The sequence below is a fragment of the Nerophis ophidion genome, linkage group LG08, assembly GCF_033978795.1.
Source record: "Nerophis ophidion isolate RoL-2023_Sa linkage group LG08, RoL_Noph_v1.0, whole genome shotgun sequence".
In the NCBI taxonomy this organism is placed as follows: domain Eukaryota; kingdom Metazoa; phylum Chordata; class Actinopteri; order Syngnathiformes; family Syngnathidae; genus Nerophis; species Nerophis ophidion.
In genome coordinates, this window is record NC_084618.1 from 43986430 (window position 1) to 44009724 (window position 23295).

Genomic DNA, 23295 nt, shown 5'->3' on the forward strand with positions numbered 1-23295 from the left:
AATACTCCAGAATACAAAGGGATATTCTTTACTTCAGTATAGAGGCCTTTATAAGGGTTTGCGTGTCTATATGTACATTAAAGGGGTAAATTGACACACGTGTGCAGATTGTAATGGGCCAGGATAGACATAAAAGTCGAGAGCAAAATTGTCCTGAAATGGACAGCAATGTCTGTATAAAATCTGCATTCATCCATTGGACATTGGGCGAGGGGTGGGGTACATCCTGGACTAGTCACCAGCCAATCACAGGGCACATACAGTATGACAACCATTCACACTCACATTCGGGTACATGGATAATTTGGATAATGCCACAAGTCCCACTCTAATCATTCTGGAAGATGTAGCAGTAGAGGAGGTTGACAGCTTTACTTATCTAGGCAATATTGTCGACAAGCATGGGGGAACAAATGCTGATGTAAGGACAATCATGAGACAATCTATACAGCAACCATTCATAAATCAAATAACTTCTCCAAAGGAACCCAAATTTGACTATTCAATAGCAACGTGAAGTCAGTACGTTTCCATGCACTAATTTAGTCTGATTTCTCAAATAATTTGGCTTCTTCTTTTTTTACAACTACATGTAATGTCCCGGTTTCATAATCTATCTCAAAGATGACTGCCATATTCTTAATACTTTTAGTACGAAAGAAGGTGATTGTGGTCATTTCTGCTTAATTAGCTATGTGGGAATGTAAGTAGAGGGAGATGCTACATGCTAATAAGTTAGGCCTGTATCTGTCAAGCTCTGGATAACAGATAAGTACAACATTCCACTGCTATTTGGTGTTGATGGTAATGCCATAATGTGTTCAGATGACATCTGCTTTTGTCTTGCGGTTATTAATATCATCAGAGACATACAAAACGATCACTATTTTAGAGATGGTTGCTGATGCGTCATCCATGTTGCTGCTACTTGATCTTAGCGTTTTTTTCGATACAGTCGGTCATAACATTTGTATTAGAACGTATCAAAACACGTACTGGTATGTCCGAGTTAGCATTTTTTTGGTGTAACTTCTATCTTACTAACTAGATGCGGTGCGTCTCCCATATCAATGTGACATCTGAGTATGTTAAGGTAACATGCGGAGTTCCACAGGTTTCGGGGCTTGGCCCTGTACTCTTCAGCATCTATAAGCTGCCGCTATGTGACATCATACGCAAATACGGTGTTACCTTTCACTGTTATGCTGATGACAGCCAACTTTACATGCCCCTAAAGCTGACCAACACGGCAGATTGTAGTCACCTGGAGGCGTGTCTAAATTAAATTAAACAACAGATTTCCAGCAACTTTTTGTATTTTAACTCTAAGAAAACGGAAATGCTGATTATCGGTCCTGCTAGACACTGACAACTATTTAATAATACCACCCTAAGCGTCTTACTAAAACAGCCATCTTTTATCACTGTAATATTGCCAAAATGTGTACCATTTTGTCTACCACCAACGCTGAGATCATTCATGTGTTCGTTACATCTTGTTTCGATTACTGTAACGTATTATTTTCCGGTCTCCCTATGTTTAGCATTAAAAGTTTACAGTTTGTACAAAATGCGGCTGCTAGACTTTTGACAAGGACAAGAATGTTTGTTCATATTACGCCTAAGAATTGGTCACCCATGAAGATTGCCGCATAAATAACTTACTACATGCCAGAGAGAGCTGTCTATGTGTGCTTGGTCTATGTGTGTTAATCCAATCCATAAAGAGCCAAACAAAATCAGATTAAGGTGTTTACTGTATATGTGTTGTAGAAATCTTATTTCAAAGCCAAATTATTTGAGAAATCAGACTAGCTGTGTACATGGAAATGTACTGACTCAGCGTTGCTACATAGTGCTGAGAATTGGAGAACAACACTAACTAAACCTTTATCAACTCCTTCTGCAATGCTGATGATCCATTGGCCTCAAACAATCAGTCACAAGAAACTGTGGCAATTCAAAAACCAAGAACCGGCTAATTAAACTATTCTACAGAAATACTGAAGTTGGATTGGACACAACCATTGCAAGCCACAAGGAACGAGGAAAAGAGGATGCCTAGAAAATTCCTGGCACTGTGACCTCCATGACAAGAATGAGAAACACCTTGGACCAACTATACTAGAATGCTCAGTTATAGCTAGAGGACCCTTAACAATCTCAACCCCAGGAGGCGTAACAGGCATTTATTATGAAGATGAAATTACAATAGCATTATACACTACTATAAGGTCCGTGTATTCCAAAGTAGCTGGAGAAAACCCCAAAAAACATGTTAAATTAAAACCATTTACAGGGGTTAATGGATAATCAATCCATCCATTTTCTACCGCTTGTACCTTTTCGGGCGGAAGGCGGGGTACACCCTGGACAAGTCGCCACCTCATCACAGGGCCAACACAGATAGACAGACAACATTCACACTCAGTTCACACACTGGGGCCAATTTAGTGTTGCCAATCAACCTATCCCCAGGTGCATGTTTTTGGTGGTGGGAGAAAGCCGGAGTAACCGGAGGGAACCCACGCAGTCACGGGGAGAACATGCAAACTCCACACAGAAAGATCCCGAGCCCGGGATTCAACCCAGGAAAACTCAGGACCTACGTATTGTGAGGCACATGCACTAACCCCTGTCTCACTGTGCTGCCCTATTTGGATAATATGTATTGATATATTATAGGAAACATGCTTGTAAGCTGTTTCACAAGTTGTGAATTACATTGTCAGACAAAATGTACCTTATATTGTGGTTAATTGTGAAAATGAAAGCCAGTGGCAAACAGTGGCTCCCAACATATGGTGGTGTCTTGTCCCATGCCAGTTGATCCAGTCCACAAATCCTATTGTTTTTAATTTGTTCCAGCTTCAAACAGAACTCAGGTCAATTTGAATCATCTGGAGGTGCATAATCACACTGTCTTTTACCAAATTCCTCAAACTTATCAGCAATTCTTTGGAAACATACATTTGTGAAAAAAAACAAATATATTGCCCAAGTTCCCCAAAAGGAGTTAGTTCAAAATATTCCACATTCCCCGTACATCAGTATGATCCAGGTGAAGATTACTGGAGTCACTTAATTTTATGTTATCATGTACCAGCGAGAAAGATAACAACAATGCCAGCACTCCGCAGTATTGTCATGATGTTAACTGGCTAAGAAAATTTCCCAATTCATTTAGTTAATTCCATTATTCATACAATTCGAATAAAAGGTGATTTACATTATTGTTAGTAGGTCTCAGGAGCAATTGCAATTGTTGTCACTCGCATGATATGTTTGGCTTAGCAGTTTGGCTCCTTGACGTAACAATGTAGCATATTTTGTAGTTAAGACCACCCCTAGGTAACTCTAAAGTATGGGTGTTAGAAACCTGGCCCTAATACCAAACCTACACTTTTATCGAGTATCACCAAACCATTAGAACAAATAGGGGATTCAGAGAAATTAGTGTAATGTGTTTGTAAAGGGATAATATTATGTAAACTTTTTTTGTCTGGATTTCATTTTTTATTATAACCTTTTGGATTGTGTGATTAACAGCTACCATATCAAGTTGATTATAATTTGGACATAAATAGTCTTCTGAAATTAAGAAGCAAATTATTTTTCCTTCATCTCATTTTTTTTTTTACTGTCAATGAAATTATAAATCCAATGTTTGATTTTGGTGTTTTCATGCCATACTCAATAAATAATAAAACATTTTTGAAAAAACAGGGACTTGTGGTGTAACTGTGTTAGTTAGCGGGAATTACAAAGTCAATGATGGATGATGGTGTAGAGGGGCAAGGGAGCTGGTAGAGAATAACTTCTGAGTAAAAGTTGGCAGGAGGCTAAAAGGTGCTCATAGATGTGAGCATACTATGGGTGCAGAGCCTCAGCACAAAATGTCATCGAAACCATAGAAATTCAATATTGCCTCACATTACAAGTCTAATCGATTCTTCTTTGACGGCGCTCTTAAAGGAGCCCTATTATGCAAAACCAACTTTTCTACCTATTGATACCTGATCTTGTGTATTTTGGATTTGTATAAGTCTTGAATATTTGAAATCAAACCATGAAGAAACTGCTGAGATTTTTATAACATAATCTTGCCTTCCAGGCTTCACAGTGGCAGAGGGGTTAGTGCGTCTGCCTCACAATACCAAGGTCCTGCAGTCCTGGGTTCAATCCCAGGCTTGGGATCCTTCTGTGTGGAGTTTGCATGTCCTCCACGTGAATGCGTGGGTTCCCTCCGGGGACTCCGGCTTCCTCCCACTTCCAAAGACATGCACCTGGGGATAGGTTGATTGGCAACACTAAATTGGCCCTAGTGTGTGAATGTGAGTGTGAATGTTGTCTGTCTATCTGTGAAGGCCCTGCGATGAGGTGGCGACTTGTCCAGGGTGTACACGCCTTCCGCCCAATTGTAGCTGAGATGGGCGCGACCGCCTCCCGTGACACCAAAAGGGAATAAGCGGTAGAAAATGGATGGATGGAATCTTGCCTTCCTTCATAGTTCCGCCGTCTGGAATATACTTCTTTTGTGACATATTTTCCGTGTGTGGAATATCAGTATTGATAAACAATTGTATCCCGGCATTGTGGTCAATAAGCTCTTTTCTTTGCGATCCTTTTGTTGTGGGGCAGACTGACTCGTACATGGACATTCATCATCCGCTGTTGCCATCCTTAATGCAAAATAGCGTATAGTTCTAAATTATATCTGTCGGTGGAAGCGCTATAAACTACAACAAAGATGGCGGGGAGAATATGCAGTCAAAGTGGAGGCACATAAATAAAACAAGCCCACAAAACGGTGCATTCCGTAGCAGCTTAACAGCAGTCAGTAAAACATAATCAACATTTTGACCAACTAATCAAATTAAGTGTTATGTAGACCACAAGGAAGTCTTTTAAATGTAGTCAAATCATAATATATCGAAATTAATTGGTTCTAGGCATCCCCAAAACAGAACACTTTTAACATAACATCAATGTTCTACCACTTAGCCCTTTCAAATGCCTTTGAAAAAGAAAAACATAACTTTTAGATGACAAATCTTCAATAAAACAAATACAATAGAACAAAGGTGTCAAAATCAGGGCCCTGGGGCCACATCTAGCCAGTCACATCATTTTATGTGGACCGTGAACGCCTGGAAATATTGTGTCTCAATAAGACACTTAAAATGTTCTTAATTAAAGTATTTCAATTGTAATGGAAAATGCATGCATATGCAGTTCTTAACTGGATATTGTACATGAGTACAACATGCTATTCCAAACTTTTTGTTGTCATTTAAACCCTTTTCAAATATATGTGTGTCATCTTGACTTTTGATTCCAAAACAAGTTTTCTATCAGTTTGTTGGTGAACAATGATGATAATCAAATGAAGGGGTAATTGTGTAATAATCAGTCAATCCAGGTTTTGTGGGCTTTTTTAAAGATTGGTGTGGCCTAAAATGCCTGGTTTTGTTGCAGAACTTTTAGAAAGTTTTGGTAAAATCGCCCCCGGTGATGCAGAGAGACATTTGATTGATTGGTTGTGTTGCGTTTGAGTGCTGCTGGGACAAATTCCGTTGATGAAAATGTTGATTATTGGCCCAAAAATTGTAAGGGCTGAACAAACTTGGCTGAATTAGCGTGAATTGATGTAGTTTTGTCCCAGCAGCCATACTAATGATAATGACAATAAAATAATAATAACTTAGATTTATATTGCGCTTTTCTAAACATTCAAAGCGCTCACAGAGAAGTGGGACTCATTCATTCACACCTGGTGGTGGTAAGCTACATCAGTAGCCACAGCTGCCCTGGGGTAGACTGACGGAAGCGTGTCTGCCAGTTTGCGCCGTCGCCCCTCCGACCACCACCTATTATTCATCATTCATTCACCAGTGTGAGCGGCACCGGGGGCAAAGGGTGAAGTGTCCTGCCCAAGGACACAACGGCAGCGATTTTTTTGGATGTCAATAGGTGGGAAGCGAACCTGCAACCCTCAGGTTTCTGGCCGGCCGCTCTACCCACTACGCCATGCCGCCCCAAAATGCTATTCTATACTATCTTAACAGAACAAAACTGATTGTAGTCCCTTTTATTGTCCATATTTCTTTTTGTGTAATTTATTATTTTATTTATGGTATTTTATTCAGGCTTGTCCCAAATCTTATCTGATTGTGATGTTATATTTTATATATATGTAGTCAGAGTACATTTACAATTTTCCAACCTTACCAATGTTTGCAATGTTATGTGGTAGGTCTTTGTATCGCATGTCTAAGATTTTACTTGTTCCTGCATGTTTAATGGATGTCCTGATCTTGCTGACAAAGTAACCTAACCTAACCTAACCACTATCAGCAGCAGTTTTTCCATGTTTTCAGGGATTAAACTCTGCTGTTTAGATATTGGTGTTAAACTCACGCTGCTTCAGTATGGTGTATACTACTAGTGATAGGCTCAAATTTCTATGCTAAGTTGCTGACACACACGGTCATGTTTTTTATACATTCTTTTTTTCACCCAATTAATATAATTCATTTCTTCTCAGCATTGTCCTTCACACTCACCATGGTGAGAACAAAGTTATGTCCATCTCTAGCTATAAGCTAATTCTAGCAAGTAAGACCAATGTTTTTTAGGGATAATACGGGGTTCACTGTGGCAATTTCACCACCAACTAATGGCAAGGATGTTTGTAACTAAAATTTTTATTTAATTTGTTAAAGCATAACAATGAGTTGAAAGAATCTTTTAAATTGGGGTACTCTTAAACTGAGGTTACATATGACACACCCTTTTGAGCTGTGTGCACAGAAGATGGCTGTCGCTTTAAGAATACTCTATTGGCTGTTTCAAGCAAAGTGCTGAAGCCACTTAAGGACTGGGCACATATCTGTGTCTGAAATTAAGGCGTGGAAAAATTCATACATTGGCCTAATTGTGATTTGTGATAAGCTGTAGAAAAAAAATCTACATCGGTTGTCACTTAAGCACAGACATCTGCTTTGAGTACTCATGGACCTGAAACACGTTTTGGAATAAAGATTGTATGCAGTTATGTGTAATGTTCAAGTCTGTGAATTCAGTTTGAGTGGCCTTAGACCCCTATGGTGTGTGTGTAAGTAAACGGGAGAAGACGCCTGCCTGTTGTGAGGGCGGTAGGCTTACACAACATGACAAACTCCACAACGCCTAGAATTATTTGTTTGGGCCCTCTTTTCTACCGAATAACGTCTTTTAAGTAATTTCACTTTGGTAAATTAATACATGACCCTTACATGTCTTACAAAATGGAATAACAATGAGGTGCGTTTTTGAATATTACATACCACACTCAAACACAGCTGACGTTGAGCAAGATAAGTGTCTTTGTTTGTCAATCATCTATTTAAGTAGGGCTGTCCTCAGAAAACAATGATGTGCATTACTAGATGTCACCCAGGCAAAATAGTTAATTACTTAAAAAGAGTGTATGATGACCTAGACTGTGCACAAGAAGCGAGACGCATTTTTGGCAATAATTTTTGCTGAAAACTAAATCGTACCAAAACCCAAGTGTACGCAAACCAAGTTTAGTACCTTATTTCCACCACTTCAGTGGTATGATTGACTTGGGGTTGAATGTTCGGATCAATATATTTGCTCATATGTGTTTATTGTTATTGCTGGTCTCAAACTGATTCTCCCCCAATTGGACCTTTTTTTTTTCTTTCTCCCCCTTTCCGCCATATTTACTTTTATATACCGCCTCTTTACAGGGCGCCGCTGGGTGGCGACCCATCGGTCTGCCTGTTCTGTCTACCCCTGTACAACCTGTTTTCTGTATGTCAGTTCTTGGACTGAAAACTAATTTGTGGTACTTTTTAAGTGAAATGACAACATAGATCTGTTCTATTCTTTTCCACTCAAAACACCGCCCCTAGAATATGTAGCAACAGTTGAGTGTCCAGTTAATTGCAACACAAGGAACAATCGGTCTGGTTAAAAAACCCTGTGACACAAATATTTTTTACCTGTCTGTTAGAGGCGTGATGACCAATCTAGGCGTATTACCCAGGTACTCATAGGAGTAGAGGAACTTTGCATCGCAGATTTTTGCAAAACAGTGCTTTTCATTTTCATTCCAATGGTGCCTCAGCTGGGAAAGCCACATGAATGCCTGAGAATTCTCCACCTGAGAACCGAGTGAAAAGAAAGTGTCAAGGGTTGATAAAGCCCCAAATAATCTATGCTTTCCTCATTCTAATTATGTTAATTACATACCTTGGGTGACTATCTAGGGTGTATTATTCACTGGTAATAGCTTCCCTAAGGATACATTAGTGCCAGTATAAGACTGTGCACCGTATGGACAAAGGCATTGGAACACGTGGGAAGAAAATACTCTTTTGAAATATATTAGGGAGTGATTGTGAACGTATAATGGTTTCGATACAGTGTTTCCTCTATCATTATATTTAAATGATTGACAGCCTTAATTTTGATTATTTACTTAAATAGTTAAAAAAATGTATAGCAACTTATGGATTGTGACTGTTCTCAGAATTTCCACTGAACCATATTTTTGTTCAGTAAAATTAGTATCCAGGGAAATTACAATGAACCCAGCCCGGTTAGTTATTATACAAGGTATCCTCAAACATTTGTCCACACGGTATACAACCTAGGTTTTTAGATTTCCCTCAACCACTTCACCTTCTGAGCAATCATCTTGGCAACCACGTCTCTGGCGTGGACATCGATAGTGCAGATGGTCATAACCTTCTGCCGATCTCCAGGTGAAAGCTGGCCAATTAGCATTGAAATAAGGGTGTTGAGATGAGACACCTGCTTCTTATAATACTCCTTTAGAGCGCCGTCATAACCTTCCTCTAGACGGGCAAAAGCCATGCCCACATCTGATGTCCACCAGATCTGAGTGCAGGTCAAAGCCACCTAAAAGCAGACATCACATGTTTTCTTGGGGAAAAAAATGGTTACTTAAATAAAACCTTGGTTTTAAAATATCATGGATTCTCTTTTTAAACTTCATGAATACTTGTACCCTAGACTCCCAGTGATTCAATTTGAAACTCAGCAACAAACATAGATCAGGCCATATGCATTATAAGATTATTTTATTTTTGTATTTATCTTTTAGATTAGAGTGATTGCTCCCACTCATGTGCACTGTTGATTATCCTTTTGGAGGCTGAGCTTTAATCAGAACAGTTTATGCATTCGATGCTACATTGAATTACATTTTATTATGGGCAACCAATCACTCTGAGCAGAACTTAAGTCCTGGTAAGACAAACAAAATCTTCTTGAATCAGAGTCTCACTTTATCAATTGCAGTGGGTTAAGGTGCATTTGTTTATCGTTATACTCAAACTAAACAAACCTGAGCCGATACATCTTCAAAAATGGCATTTGTTTTCTGATTTAAATAATGATTCAGTGCACTCCTGAATTAAACATGAACCAAATAAAAGGGCAGGAGTGATACTGTTATTAAAGACACTAATGTAATGTGGAATAAAATCTACGCTGTCTAATTTCTGATTTTAGTGGGGTCAGAAAAATAATATAAAAAGCATTTTAATTTTATGGGAAGCATTAATATACAGTATAATAGAAATAGTGATTTGCACTTTCATTACATTCGATAAGATATAAATTTAGCCTGGACTTCACTAATAGGGTACATATTAGACAATTATCACATTTTGTTTTTTCCTTCCTGTCTTATAGTTGTTCCCCCCAGGTTCCTTTTTAATTTTGTCTGCAGATTCCTTTCACTCGTGGTGCGAGGCTGAGCACCAAGGCACACTTGCACCCACTTTCCAACTAGTGTTAGAATTTTTCAAAATACAGGCATTTAAAAAAACAAAAACAAAAAATATTATCACACTAATTTTGCTTTTGCTTTAGTGCAGGGGTGTCTAAATTTTTGCCGGCGAGGACCACATTTTGAAAAATAAAAGGATACGGCTGGCTACTGTGGTATCCTAATATATGCTAATATAAATAAACTTAGGTCCATATATCCCAACCGATCTAAATAAAGTATCCACATGCTTTGTATTATTTGTTAGAATGGAAATAAGTGTAGTATCTAATAACACATATCTCATTAATAATCAATTAATGACATTTTTACAATATGCAAGGGTAATTAAAAATTAGCTGCCTAGCCAAAAAATGACCCTGGACCGAACACCTCTGCTTCATGGAGATACATTTGGTGTCCATTTGAACAATTTGCAGAATTCCAGGGAGAAATTAAAATGACACAGTTTGACCTCAAAGCCCTTATTTGTTTGACGGCAAGTAATTTTTGTCACTTAATGGTCAAGTTTACAAATCATCTTCTCGTCTCTGTATCTTTTGCGCAGGATCATTTGAGTTAATGAAATGACGTCTTTTTTATTACATTTTTTTGTAGTCTTCCAAATGCTTTTAATTCGGCTCCCTGTGCAAGTGTGCACGTGTTGAAGTTGGTAATTGTCCACCCGACATCGGTTATACACCAACCCAAAGGCTGTAAACCTATTGGAAGTACTGATCCATCCATGTAGAGAAACAATTTAATCACAATTAGCTACGCTGCATGTATGTGTGTGTTTGTTTTATTATTTGTCAACAATGATTGGAAATTTTTATTAAAAGATATTTGATTCTCAGGTTTATTATACACAAGAATGAATCACTTCTTGGCAAAGGAAAATGTCTCTTTGTACTGTAAGGTAGTACAAATTGGATCTCATTCTATGGTTCTCAAAGTACCATCTCAGAAAGACCAACATTAAAATACAATAGTATAGTAGGCCTAAGTATTCATAAAAACAAGGCACTGTAACATTACACACATTTTGAATAGTACCAGTAACAGTTTTTTTGAATATAGGAAAATAAAACATTGTATCTTAATCAAGTGATTATTTGGTGGACGACTAGATGGAGCCTGCTTACCACTAGTGGTATATATACCACAGTTTGAGAATCACTGCATTAGATTATGCAAGTGTACCTAATGTTGTGAGGGTACCGTACACGCACAGTCAATTTACCTGAGCTGGATAATCGAACAACCACTGTTCTCTGGGTTTTTCCTCATAGGTTGTAACTGCCTCTGTCATCTCATGACGAACAGTGGAGCGCATGGTGTCTAATACCCGGTTTAACCAAACCTCCACCTTGCACAACAGAAAATACACACACACGGACACAGAAAAGCGAAGCCAAAAATTACGAAAAAAAAGCAGCTATAGCAATAGGCTCTTTTAACAAGGGACAAAAGGAAGTCATTAACAAGCTTTAGCAATAAAGCGGGAACATCTGTGGTATGTAATGGAAAATTCATTGATTAAAGAATTTTGATCAAAGCAAGTTTGACCTGATCAACCTAATTTGTGTCTGTTTTCAGTTGAATTGATAAGTATTTTACTAGGCATTTTCCAGTTAGAATGATACAAAGCACAAAGAACTATAGGGCATATTTTAGCACATTTTAAAATTATGGGTTTGCCATAGTATGATTTGAAAACAACATTAGAGTATTGGTACCTGTCCAGAACAGTCGCAGGACTGATTAAAGGTGACATACTCGTGTTCTTTGCTGTACATGCCCACACCAATCTTAGGAGGATTCCCCTGCCCAACTGCTTCCAATCGCAGTTGACTTATGTTGTCGAACAGTTTAGACAGGTGCTTCTGAACCTAAGAAAACATGTACACGTTAAGCTCAGACTCAAGGTACAAACAGCTCTCAATCACACTCCAATGGCAATGTTTTACAGACTCAAGGTACAGACAGCTCTCAATCACACTCCCATGGCAATGTTCTATTACTGCTCTGTCTAATTTGTTTATGGAAAGGCGTTTTCTACATGTTTTCTGGAGAGATTGTGTGGTAAACTGTGTTTAACAAAGATTGCATGGTAGAATTGCCTCATAACGGACAGAGCCAGCTGCAAAACCATAAGCAACATCGCCTCTATGTGGATGCTAACAGTACTACAACAGACAACAGCTGAATGCTGAGGAAAAAACTGCAAGGCTAAGAGATTCAGCCAAAGGAAAATACCCATAGATGAGCCAAGCAAAAGTTTAATGGGTATTCATTTGACAAGGGAATAATTATTCTAGCCCCAATTTGCAGTGTGCCTAATAGGATGCCCTTCTTAAATTGTTAAATTGGAAACATATATTAGTTTGTGATATACTACAAAACCCCATCTCTGAACGATGCGGCGGCAGTTAATAAGATCAGTTGTGTATGAATGTGCTGTTTTTCAGTGTTTCAAAAGTTTCAAAATGTCTTTTTTGTGACAACAACATCCCAATGTTATTTTTATGAGCTGGGCTTCTTTGATGAAGAAAGGGAAGTGTCTATTAGAGAAAGGCATTTATTTTTCTTCGGTAGGTAGGTTTTAGAAGTACATGTCATGCTTTTATTGTTTAAGTTCCTGCTTACACCTGTGTTTGCTTTATGCTTCGTTTTGCATAAAGGTATGTTTAGTGAGTGGGGGCAAATCAATGAGGCCCAACTAGTTTGATTTATGAACCCTCTGTCCACACCAGGAAAACGCATGGTTATTCTACGGCATTGTCTCTGAATTTCAAGCTCTATATTCTGTGCCACTTCTTTCATGCTCCATGTTTGTTTGCTTACTGTGTTGATGTAAATCCTTGATTCTAGTCTTGTATTTTCAGTTTTTTTTTTCTATTTTTGCAATAGACCGAAGTTGCTACTTCGGTCTATTCTTCCACGTCTTCCTGCCTTGCTGCTCTGTAAAAATGTTGTATTGCTTCTCTGCCTCAAGCTGTAGTATCTACTTAGTTTTATAAATGTTTCTAATAAACTGTGTACAATTATCACAACTATCTTGTCTTCTTTGGAGTCCAAAACCTTGCCAGCCTATCACAAAGACCTTTTGGAAATATATGTAAAATCGACCCCCAGATGGACAAGCGGTAGAAAATGGATGGATAGATGGTGGTTTGCTTGTAATCACCACCCATCCATTTTCTCCTTTTTGCATTCTTGTAATGCTCACAAAAAATGGCGAGAGTCAGGTTACAAAACTATTTGCCAAGACTGTAAATCTATTCTCTGCTTCTTTTTAGCAGTGATTCATGTGATTGGCTAACAATTTAACTGGAGATCTGTTTGATTTCATGTCATTCTTTTGCAATACCTTCAGAAACTCTAATGTATCACTCAGCTATTTTTTGATATTTGCAACAGATGGAACCACATAAACAAATCATTGCTGCACTTCAGGCAAAAAATAATGAAGCCACCTGGTGTGGGTTGGTCCCATTAGACAGGATATCTAAGAGATCGGCTGAAGAGATGAAGTAAAATCGAGGGAATGCCAGTCGCTTGGTATCCAGATACTCCGCTAGGGCTTTTTCACACATGGACAGCCTTTGGAGGCAAACATGATGCACATAAAGTCAGCATGATTGTACATTGATGTGAAGACCATGTACCAAAATATTATTTTCACCTGCACTGGATGTCCTCAAGTTTGTTGAACAGACCAGGTCTACTGGTGGCCTCCACTACGTTGGGCGTTTCATGCATAGCGTTAGCCAGCTCTTTGAAATCGGCATCAATACCTTCGAAGCGCTTGGAGTCCTGCACACCAATTCACAAGACATGAAATTTAGGTTCCCGTACGAGAGACGTATAATTACAGGAGTAATAATACACATCTGACATGGGAGCAATTAAAATAACCTGTAATCACAGCTACAAAATGAGCAGTGAGAGCCAGCTAAGATTTTTAAATAAAAGTCATCATATTACAAAAAGGCAAAGATGTATACTCCAATACTAAATGGGTTTCCCTACCATTATATTAGATCAGTTAGTAAGTTAATTAAATTCAATAAAAACATATTTTTGACTATTATGAATTGTCAGGAGTCTTTGCAGTGCTTTCTCCTGTCAAAGTTTTTAATATATAACTCTGGAGAAACAAATGTAATGTTGCAAATGTGTGTGTGCAGGTGTTTGATCAGTGCATGGAATATTAACCTCCTCCTTCCCCTGATGTTAACAAATATGTGATCAGCAGTGTTTGAATCATCCAAAGAATGTGTGGAAGGATTTCTTCGTCACCTCAGGCAGTTGTGAGCGCATGTCCTCTGAGCCAATGAAGATGCTCTCCAGGTGGATCCAAGTTCGTTGCACCTCAAACCAAATGGAAATGACTGAATCAGCCACAGAAAGCTTGCGCTGCCAAGTCGCCACTTCATCCAGGAAATGGGGGATGTGCTTAGAAGACATGAGGTTCTGTAGCTGCACTTGGTTGTCTTCCAGTATCTCGATGAGCTCATCATCTGAGCGTAGCAGCGGGACTTGAGTGCCAAGGTGAGGCTCGTACTGGAATTGCATACCTGCGTGGGGTTGGTGTTCTCAGACAATAGAATTCACTCTCTAGACAGTATGGCAAAAAACTGGGTTGGAAGTTTCAGCCCGACCTGTCCATGTGGAGTTGAGCTCTGAGAGGACTTTCTCCATTCCCATCTCTTTAACAGCTTTGTCGACGATCCCTCGCACCTCCTCTTCAAAACAATGCAGGTTCAGTTCAAGCAGGACAGCCAGAGTTGTTTCCTGATCACATGTTTCATAAGTTGTTCAGACACAGACCAAAACATGCAGGTGAAAAACACAGCGGTCAAACCACCATCATCACTGATGTCACATGAGATGTCAGCAAATCACATGTACCTAGACATATCTCAATTAATTCCAACCAACATAAAAGCGTGTTTTGGTTTTTCTTCTATTCATTGTGGCTTTTTTTATGTATTCCAAAAGAAATTCACACTTTGACAAGGATTGCTAAGAGAAAAAAGTGCAAATAGAAAACAACTAATGTACATCCAACAAATGTGAGACAGTAATGTAAGACAGCCTACAGGTTAGACTAGTTTGTGTCACTCAGGTGTTAAGTTTACAAAATTCAGACGGGCCTGTAGATGTGTCTTCTTGAGCAGGGGGACCTTGCGGGCAAACATAGCAACTCAATGTGCTTCTTGGTGACAATTTTTAGCCCCAACTCCCTTGACATCAATATCCATATCCTCCTAAGTAATTCTGCACTGGTCCCTCACCTTTTTTTACAAGCATCCTTACCTCAACAAGTGAAATATTAAATTGGAGCTCAAGAGCAAAGGCCATGGACTATTATTTCTGTGGTTCTATCTTGTCACTGAAGTATTTTGACAGCTTTTTGATTTTGCGCATTGCGACATAGAGGTTTGGATGGAAGATACTATTTCTGTCACCGTTGTCTTTTGTCTACATAATGAGTTGAGATTAGGAGTAATTTCCTAAAGCAACTAATTTGTGTTCTTTTTAGACCCATAGGCTGTTTGTGGGGGTCAGTGTATGTTTTGGTCACTTAATTTCATTTTAATAAATGGAAATTGGAAATCCAAAAAACTATTTTTTTTTCAATTTCAAGAAGACAATTAAAAAGTATAGCATTCTTCTTTTTATGAGCATGATGCTGTGGATAGGCGTTTGAGACAGTGTGTTCCAGTTCGGGCCAATATGCAGTAACTTGGCAAAGCCATTGAAGAGGAGTGGATCAACATTCCACAATCCATAATCAAGAACCTGATCAACTCTAAGCCAAGGAGATGTGTTGCACTGCATGAGGCAAATGGTGGCCTTTTATTGTAGGCAGCCTAAGGCACACCTGTGCAATCATCCTGCTGTTTAATCAGCATCTTGATATGACACACCTGTGAGGTGGGATGGATTATCTTGGCAAAGAGGAAATGCTAACTAATAGAGATTTGGACATCTTTGTGAACAATATTTCAGAGGAATAGATCCTTTGTGTCTATAGTAAAAGTTTTAGATCTTTGTGTTCAACTCATGAAAAATGGGACCAAAAAAAAAAGTGCTGCGTTGATATTTTTGTTCAGTATAATATCGTGTTGCTACTGGCCTGATGTTTCTTAAAAAAATTAAAAAACAACATCTTAAAGCCCGATCCAGTTGTTTACTGACTTATACCACTGTTTAGTTAACTTTTATTGAAAATGAATATTGGCTCCCAATATGGGTTATCGGCCTACTGGACTACTGATAATCCATATCAGCCCTAAAAAAAAAGTTACAACAACATCACCACATACTTGTGGCTAGAAAGACGTACATGCAAGCGCCGCCCATGTATAGCTACAGATTAGGGACTTCCAGTTGACCAAGCCGGTCCCCGTCATCCGGAATACCATCGCCACAGGACTTTCATCGGGGGTAAGGAAATTGATGCTCGTTGTTCTGCCACAGATAGCCTTTGCATGAATTTGTGTAAGGTGGATCACAGGTTGCCAGCCTCAGATCCACGCACTTTGGACACCCGCCTTCTCCAAAGGCACCATTGGGAGTGGAAACGTGCTGGATCTGGTAAGAGTGCTTACAGTGATCTGCTGGAGGACTCCATTACAGTCAAGGGCTTATAGCTTATAGCCAGCCCGACTGGCACTGTTTTCATCTGTAAGACAACTGGAGACTTGAAGGTTCCAAAACTCTAGTAGCCCGAAGACCAGCATGGTTTTGTGGTGCCAATTGCACTCCCCATTCACAGGGTGCAATTTGTGAGTTTTACTAGAAAAATGCGTGTGCCTGTCGTGGTAATGGTCACCAAGGTCAGCATTTTACAGGTATCAGGTTGAAGTGCCCGTTCGTATGGCCTCCACACTCCACCTTGATGCAATTCTGTGTCCTACGAAGACAAATCTGCATAATACAAGATGGTTTGACACCAGCTAGTGTCATCAAATGCATGTCTCATATTGTGGGAGTTAAATTTAGTGTCATGCATGTACTTCTCAGTTTCAAGGGTTTCAGTAATTCACTGCATATGAAGCAGTCGCCTATTTCATCCTATGGTGGTTTAAAATAGGGTACATTTTAAAGTATTGTTTTATATCTGAGTAACAACAAACCATATGAACCATGAATTACCATGAATTGATTAACGTGGACCCCGACTTAAACAAATTGAAAAACTTATTCAGGTGTTACCATTTAGTGGTCAATTGTACGGAATATGTACTATACTGTGCAATCTACTAATAAAAGTCCATCCATTCATCCATCATCCATCATCTTCCGCTTATCCGAGGTCGGGTCGCGGGGGCAACAGCCTAAGCAGGGAAACCCAGACTTCCCTCTCCCCAGCCACTTCGTCTAGCTCTTCCCGGGGGATCCCGAGGCGTTCCCAGGCCAGCCGGGAGACATAGTCTTCCCAACGTGTCCTGGGTCTTCCCCGTGGCCTCCTACCGGTTGGACGTGCCCTAAACACCTCCCTAGGGAGGCGTTCGGGTGGCATCCTGACCAGATGCCCGAAACACCTCATCTGGCTCCTCTCGATGTGAAGGAGCAGCGGCTTTACTTTGAGTTCCTCCCGGATGGCAGAGCTTCTCACCCTATCTCTAAGGGAGAGCCCCGCCACACGGCGGAGGAAACTCATTTCGGCCGCTTGTACCCGTGATCTTATCCTTTCGGTCATGACCCAAAGCTCATGACCATAGGTGAGGATGGGAACGTAGATCGACCGGTAAATTGAGAGCTTTGCCTTCCGGCTCAGCTCCTTCTTCACCACAACGGATCGGTACAACGTCCGCATTACTGAAGACGCCGCACCGATCCGCCTGTCGATCTCAGGAACCGCTCTTCCCTCACTCGTGAACAAGACTCCTAGGTACTTGAATTCCTCCACTTGGGGCAGGGTCTCCTCCCCAACCCGGAGATGGCACTCTACCCTTTTCCGGGCGAGAACCATGGACTCGGACTTGGAGGTGCTGATTCTCATTCCGGTCGCTTCACACTCGGCTGCGAAACGATCCAGCGAGAGCTGAAGATCCCGGTCAGATGAAGCCATCAGGACCACATCATCTGCAAAAAGCAGAGACCTAATCCTGCGGTTACCAAACCGGAACCCCTCAACGCCTTGACTGCGCCTAGAAATTCTGTCCATAAAAGTTATGAACAGAATCGGTGACAAAGGACAGCCTTGGCGGAGTCCAACCCTCACTGGAAATGTGTTCGACTTACTGCCGGCTTGCGGACCAAGCTCTGGCACTGATCGTACAGGGAACGGACCGCCACAATAAGACAGTCCGATACCCCATACTCTCTGAGCACTCCCTACAGGACTTCCCGAGGGACACGGTCGAATGCCTTCTCCAAGTCCACAAAGCACATGTAGACTGGTTGGGCAAACTCCCATGCACCCTCAAGAACCCTGCCGAGAGTATAGAGCTGGTCCACAGTTCCACGACCAGGACGAAAACCACACTCTTCCTCCTGAATCCGAGGTTCGACTATCTGACGTAGCCTCCTCTCCAGTACACCTGAATAAACCTTACCGGGAAGGCTGAGGAGTGTGATCCCACGATAGTTGGAACACACCCTCCGGTCCCCCTTCTTAAAGAGAGGAACCACCACCCCGGTCTGCCAATCCAGAGGTACCGCCCCCGATATCCATGCGATGCTGCAAAGTCTTGTCAACCAAGACAGCCCCACAGCATCCAGAGCCTTAAGGAACTCCGGGCGGGTCTCGTCCACCCCTGGGGCCTTGCCGCCGAGGAGCTTTTTAACTACCTCAGCGACCTCAGCCCCAGAAATAGGAGAGACCACCACAGATTCCCCAGGCACTGCTTCCTCATAGGAAGACGTGTTGGTGGGATTGAGGAGGTCTTCGAAGTATTCCTTCCACCTATCCACAACATCCGCAGTCGAGGTCAGCAGAACACCATCCGCACCATACACGGTGTTGATAGTGCACTGCTTCCCCTTCCTGAGGCGGCGGGCGGTGGTCCAGAATCGCTTCGAAGCCGTCCGGAAGTCGTTTTCCATGGCTTCCCCGAACTCTTCCCATGTCCGAGTTTTTGCCTCCGCGACCGCTGAAGCTGCACACCGCTTGGCCTGTCGGTACCTGTCCACTGCCTCCGGAGTCCTATGAGCCAAAAGGACCCGATAGGACTCCTTCTTCAGCTTGACGGCATCCCTCACCGCTGGTGTCCACCAAGGGGTTTTAGGATTGCCGCCCCGACAGGCACCAACTACCTTGCGGCCACAGCTCCGATCTGCCGCCTCGACAATAGAGGTGCGGAACATGGTCCACTCGGACTCAATGTCCAGCACCTCCCTCGTGACATGTTCAAAGTTCTTCCGGAGGTGGGAATTGAAACTTTGTCTGACAGGAGACTCTGCCAGACGTTCCCAGCAGACCCTCACAATGCGTTTGGGCCTCCCAGGTCTGTCCGGCATCCTCCCCCACCATCGCAGCCAACTCACCACCAGGTGGTGATCGGTAGAAAGCTCCGCCCCTCTCTTCACCCGAGTGTCCATAACATGAGGCCGCAAATCCGATGACACAACTACAAAGTCGATCATGGAACCGCGGCCTAGGGTGTCCTGGTGCCAAGTGCACATATGGACACCCTTATGTTTGAACATGGTGTTTGTTATGGACAAACTGTGACGAGCACAAAAGTCCAATAACAAAACACCACTCGGATTCAGATCCGGGCGGCCATTCTTCCCAATCACGCCTCTCCGGGTTTCACTGTCGTTGCCAACGTGAGCGTTGAAGTCTCCCAGTAGGACAAGGGAATCACCCGGGGGAGCACTTTCCAGTACTCCCTCGAGCGTTCCCAAAAAGGGTGGGTACTCTGAACTGCTGTTTGGTGCATAAGCACAAACAACAGTCAGGACCCGTCCCCCCACCCGAAGGCGGAGGGAGGCTACCCTTTCGTCCACCGGGTTGAACTCCAACGTACAGGCTTTGAGCCGGGGGGCAACGAGAATTGCCACCCCAGCCCGTCGCCTCTCACTGCCGGCAACGCCAGAGTGGAAGAGGGTCCAATCCCTCTCGAGAGAAGTGGTTCCAGAGCCCTTGCTGTGCGTCGAAGTGAGTCCGACTATATCCAGCCGGAATTTCTCGACTTCGCGCACTAGCTCAGGCTCTTTCCCCCCCAGTGACGTGACGTTCCACGTCCCAAGAGCTAGCTTCTGTAGCCGAGGATCGGACCGCCAAGTGCCCTGCCTTCGGCTGTCGCCCAGCTCACAATGCACCCGACCTCTATGGCCCCTGCTATGGGTGGTGAGCCCATTGGAGGGGGGACCCACGTTGCCTCTTCGGGCTGTGCCCGGCCGGGCCCCATGGGAACAGGCCCGGCCACCAGGCGCTCGCCATCGTGCCCCACCTCCGGGCCTGGCTCCAGAGGGGGGCCCCGGTGACCCGCGTCCGGGCGAGGGAAATCTGGGTCCATGATGTTTCTTCTTCATAAAGGTCTTCGAGTTGCTCTTTGTCTGATCCCTCACCTAGAACCTGTTTGCCTTGGGAGACCCTACCAGGGGGCTTTATGCCCCCGGACAACATAGCTCCTAGGATCATTGGGACACGCAAACTCCTCTACCACGATAAGGTTGCAGCTCAGAGCTCAATAAAAGCTCAATAAAAGTCTCAATCAATCAATCAAATGAGAGAAAGTATATGGAACAACAATAAGGCAAATAAACAACAATTTAGTACAACATAAGTACTGAATATTGGTGGAAGCTGGAGAAGAAAAAAATGACGAATGCCCGATGTTTATGTCGTAAATCTAATTATTGGCTCATATGAAGCTCCACACAACTGTTAGGTATTAAAAATACAACCATATGCACTGTTCATTAACTACACATGAATGAAATAACTTTTGTATATGTGTACTCATCCGTCATCGCATCAATGGATTGATTGCAAACCTGATCCATGGTGAAACGGACTCCAGTAGCAGCCATTAGTTGATGCCAGTGTCTAGGCCGTATAGCTGGGTTCTGGAGCTCTGCCACAACCCGCAAGGAAATGAGAAGGTTCTTCACACTGCTGTCCAAACCTGTGAAGGCTTCCCACCCTCGAACCTAGAAAAGTATATCAGAAGGCTTTTGAGCTCCCTGAGGCTGCTCTATTTTGTATTCGCAGAGCTTATTTCCTCATTCTATTGCTTATCAAACAAAAATTAGTGACTTATCCAGAGAGGTTATGTTGTTAAAGGAAAAATTATACATTTGGACATTTTTACTTTGGGTGCGTACTCACTTTTTTGCATGCATGTTTTATAACATTGAAAGCGGTAAGTGCAATTATGTGGAGGGGACAGTAAACTTACACTGTTAGACAAGCTCTACACTGACTAGTAGGATCTATGGGCACTACACGATTTGATTAAATTTGATTCTCGGGGGTAGAAATTACATTCAGCATTAATTCTTTATGAATACTTTTTAAATACAAGCGTATCATATGGTGCCAGTTCTATGAATAACTGTATTCCTCCGTAAAATGGATAACAGCTTTCATAAATGTATATATTACTTTTAAAACATTTGATTTTGCTCAATATAATTATACTCAAACATTTAATAAAGTCAAATACAAGTAAGGCAACAAGAGAAATATCCAACACTTCTCTCTTCTAAAATAAGTTTGTACAGCAGATATGATAATCTACATGATTCCCGGGCGCGGACACTGCTGCTGCCCACTGCCCCCCTCACCTCCCATGGGGTGAACAAGGGGATGGGTAAAATTCAGAGGACAAATTTCACCACACCTAGTGTGTGTGTGACAATCATTGGTACTTTAACTTTAACTTTAACTACATCAACAATACGATTTGACCTGAGTGGCCAGACAGGACATATTTAAAGAAAAATAAATAAAATAATGTATTTATTATTTTTTAATTGATCTTTTGAATTGATTAAGAATCGTTACAATGGAAAATCATTTTTTATTGACACTCCTACAGACTCGTTTACCATTCATCCATCCATATATATATATATATATATATATATATATATATATATATATATTCTCTTCCAATTATCCAAACATTCGTCCCCTTCGCAGTGCCTCACCTCCTTATCCAGTCCCCGAATATCTTTGGAGAAGCATTTGCACTGAAGCTCCATGTCCTCCACGTTAATTTCTCTCCAGGGTGTCATTTTCCATGACGCCATGCAGGATTCCACCACGGTGATCATGTCCCACAGGGCCTTCAGCAGGCCTATCTCACGCCTCAGGGATGAATGACAGGATTTAGAGTGAATCCAAGTGCGCACACCAAGTGATTTCGATCATTCATTTGTTGGTGTCATATTTAGCATGCATGCATCTTCACCTGCATTGTTGGAGCTGTTTGTACTCAGAAACTGTGACTTCAAACAAGACAGCAGACTCCACCAGGGAGGTCATCACTGCCTCCTGTTCTTGGATCTGACCATGAAATGAATCCAACATCTGGTGTGGATTGTTGCTGTCAAATCTAGATGAATGTAAAAAAATTTACATTAGCCTAGCTTTGGTAATGAAAACCTGCATATGGCTGCTGTACTTGAATTGTGTAAGACCAGTTTCCTCATCTCATATAAAAAAAAAAAACCCTTCCAAGATGTAAACAGGATATAATCACCGTGCTATTAGGAGACCAATTGCAAACGTAACTAATGTGCCAATTAGATATTATGACTAATCGTCTCGACCTACAGATAAATTCTCATTATTGTAAGAGCCACTTATCCTTGTCAGATCTGTGCCTCAAGACAACAGCCATAATGAGTGAGAACACAGCAAAAGGTGACCACAACTGTTCAAAGACCAAAACATTTCTAAATCCCTATCGATTACATGGTGCAGGGGTGTTCAAATGGTAGCCCGAGTGTGGTTATTGTCCCACAGATATGGTTTTATTGTCTCTCAGCATATTCTAAAAGTATTAATATTTAATGGATGGATAAAATAAATAAATAGATTTAATTTTACAGGCAGTTCTTGTGTAACAATGTTCTGTATGGCAGAGGTTTGCTGTTATGATGCACTCTCATAAATGATGGCATTAGTGTAAAGCTATAGAAAGAGAGCTAGCTACTGCACGTGCAATAGGTTAAGTTGAGTTGAGTTTTGAGTGTTTTTCAAACATGCATGCATACACTATGATACATCACAATTTACAGTTTCTCTTTTCAACATGTTTGAAAAGGAGTAGGAAGTAGCAGAGCTTATTTAATCCTACTCCTTTTCCTTAACATAGCAGTTGCTAACACTTTTGTTCACTTCCTGTTGTCAAATTATACACAATATACTCAATCAGTAATAACATAATAAAATAAATAATAACTAGTGAAGTAAATTGTATTTCATATGGTATCAATAAATACAGACCGTTTATCATTGTTCTTCTTCTTTGTATTTTGTAAACACGTTGAGTTTGAAGAGTTTCTTG

General features: G+C 41.3%; 2 protein-coding genes across 2 annotated transcripts in view; both read right to left on the reverse strand.

Annotated features, from left to right (window-relative positions):
* Positions 1 to 14389, reverse strand: part of LOC133557816 (dynein axonemal heavy chain 9-like) — a 363451-nt gene extending 349062 nt beyond the window's left edge. The window contains exons 1-7 of the mRNA XM_061908637.1: positions 14114 to 14389; positions 13497 to 13627; positions 13288 to 13414; positions 11548 to 11700; positions 11052 to 11177; positions 8695 to 8934; positions 8013 to 8173 (exon numbers count right to left, since the gene is read on the reverse strand). Coding sequence (XP_061764621.1) covers positions 8013 to 8173; positions 8695 to 8934; positions 11052 to 11177; positions 11548 to 11700; positions 13288 to 13414; positions 13497 to 13627; positions 14114 to 14389 — 1214 coding nt within the window. The remainder of the gene's footprint in view (positions 1 to 8012; positions 8174 to 8694; positions 8935 to 11051; positions 11178 to 11547; positions 11701 to 13287; positions 13415 to 13496; positions 13628 to 14113) is intronic.
* Positions 14390 to 14431: 42 nt separating this feature from the next.
* Positions 14432 to 23295, reverse strand: part of LOC133558440 (dynein beta chain, ciliary-like) — a 34831-nt gene continuing 25967 nt past the window's right edge. Inside the window, exons 10-13 of the mRNA XM_061909822.1 lie at positions 22195 to 22338; positions 21932 to 22091; positions 20774 to 20929; positions 14432 to 14608 (exon numbers count right to left, since the gene is read on the reverse strand). Coding sequence (XP_061765806.1) covers positions 14432 to 14608; positions 20774 to 20929; positions 21932 to 22091; positions 22195 to 22338 — 637 coding nt within the window. The remainder of the gene's footprint in view (positions 14609 to 20773; positions 20930 to 21931; positions 22092 to 22194; positions 22339 to 23295) is intronic.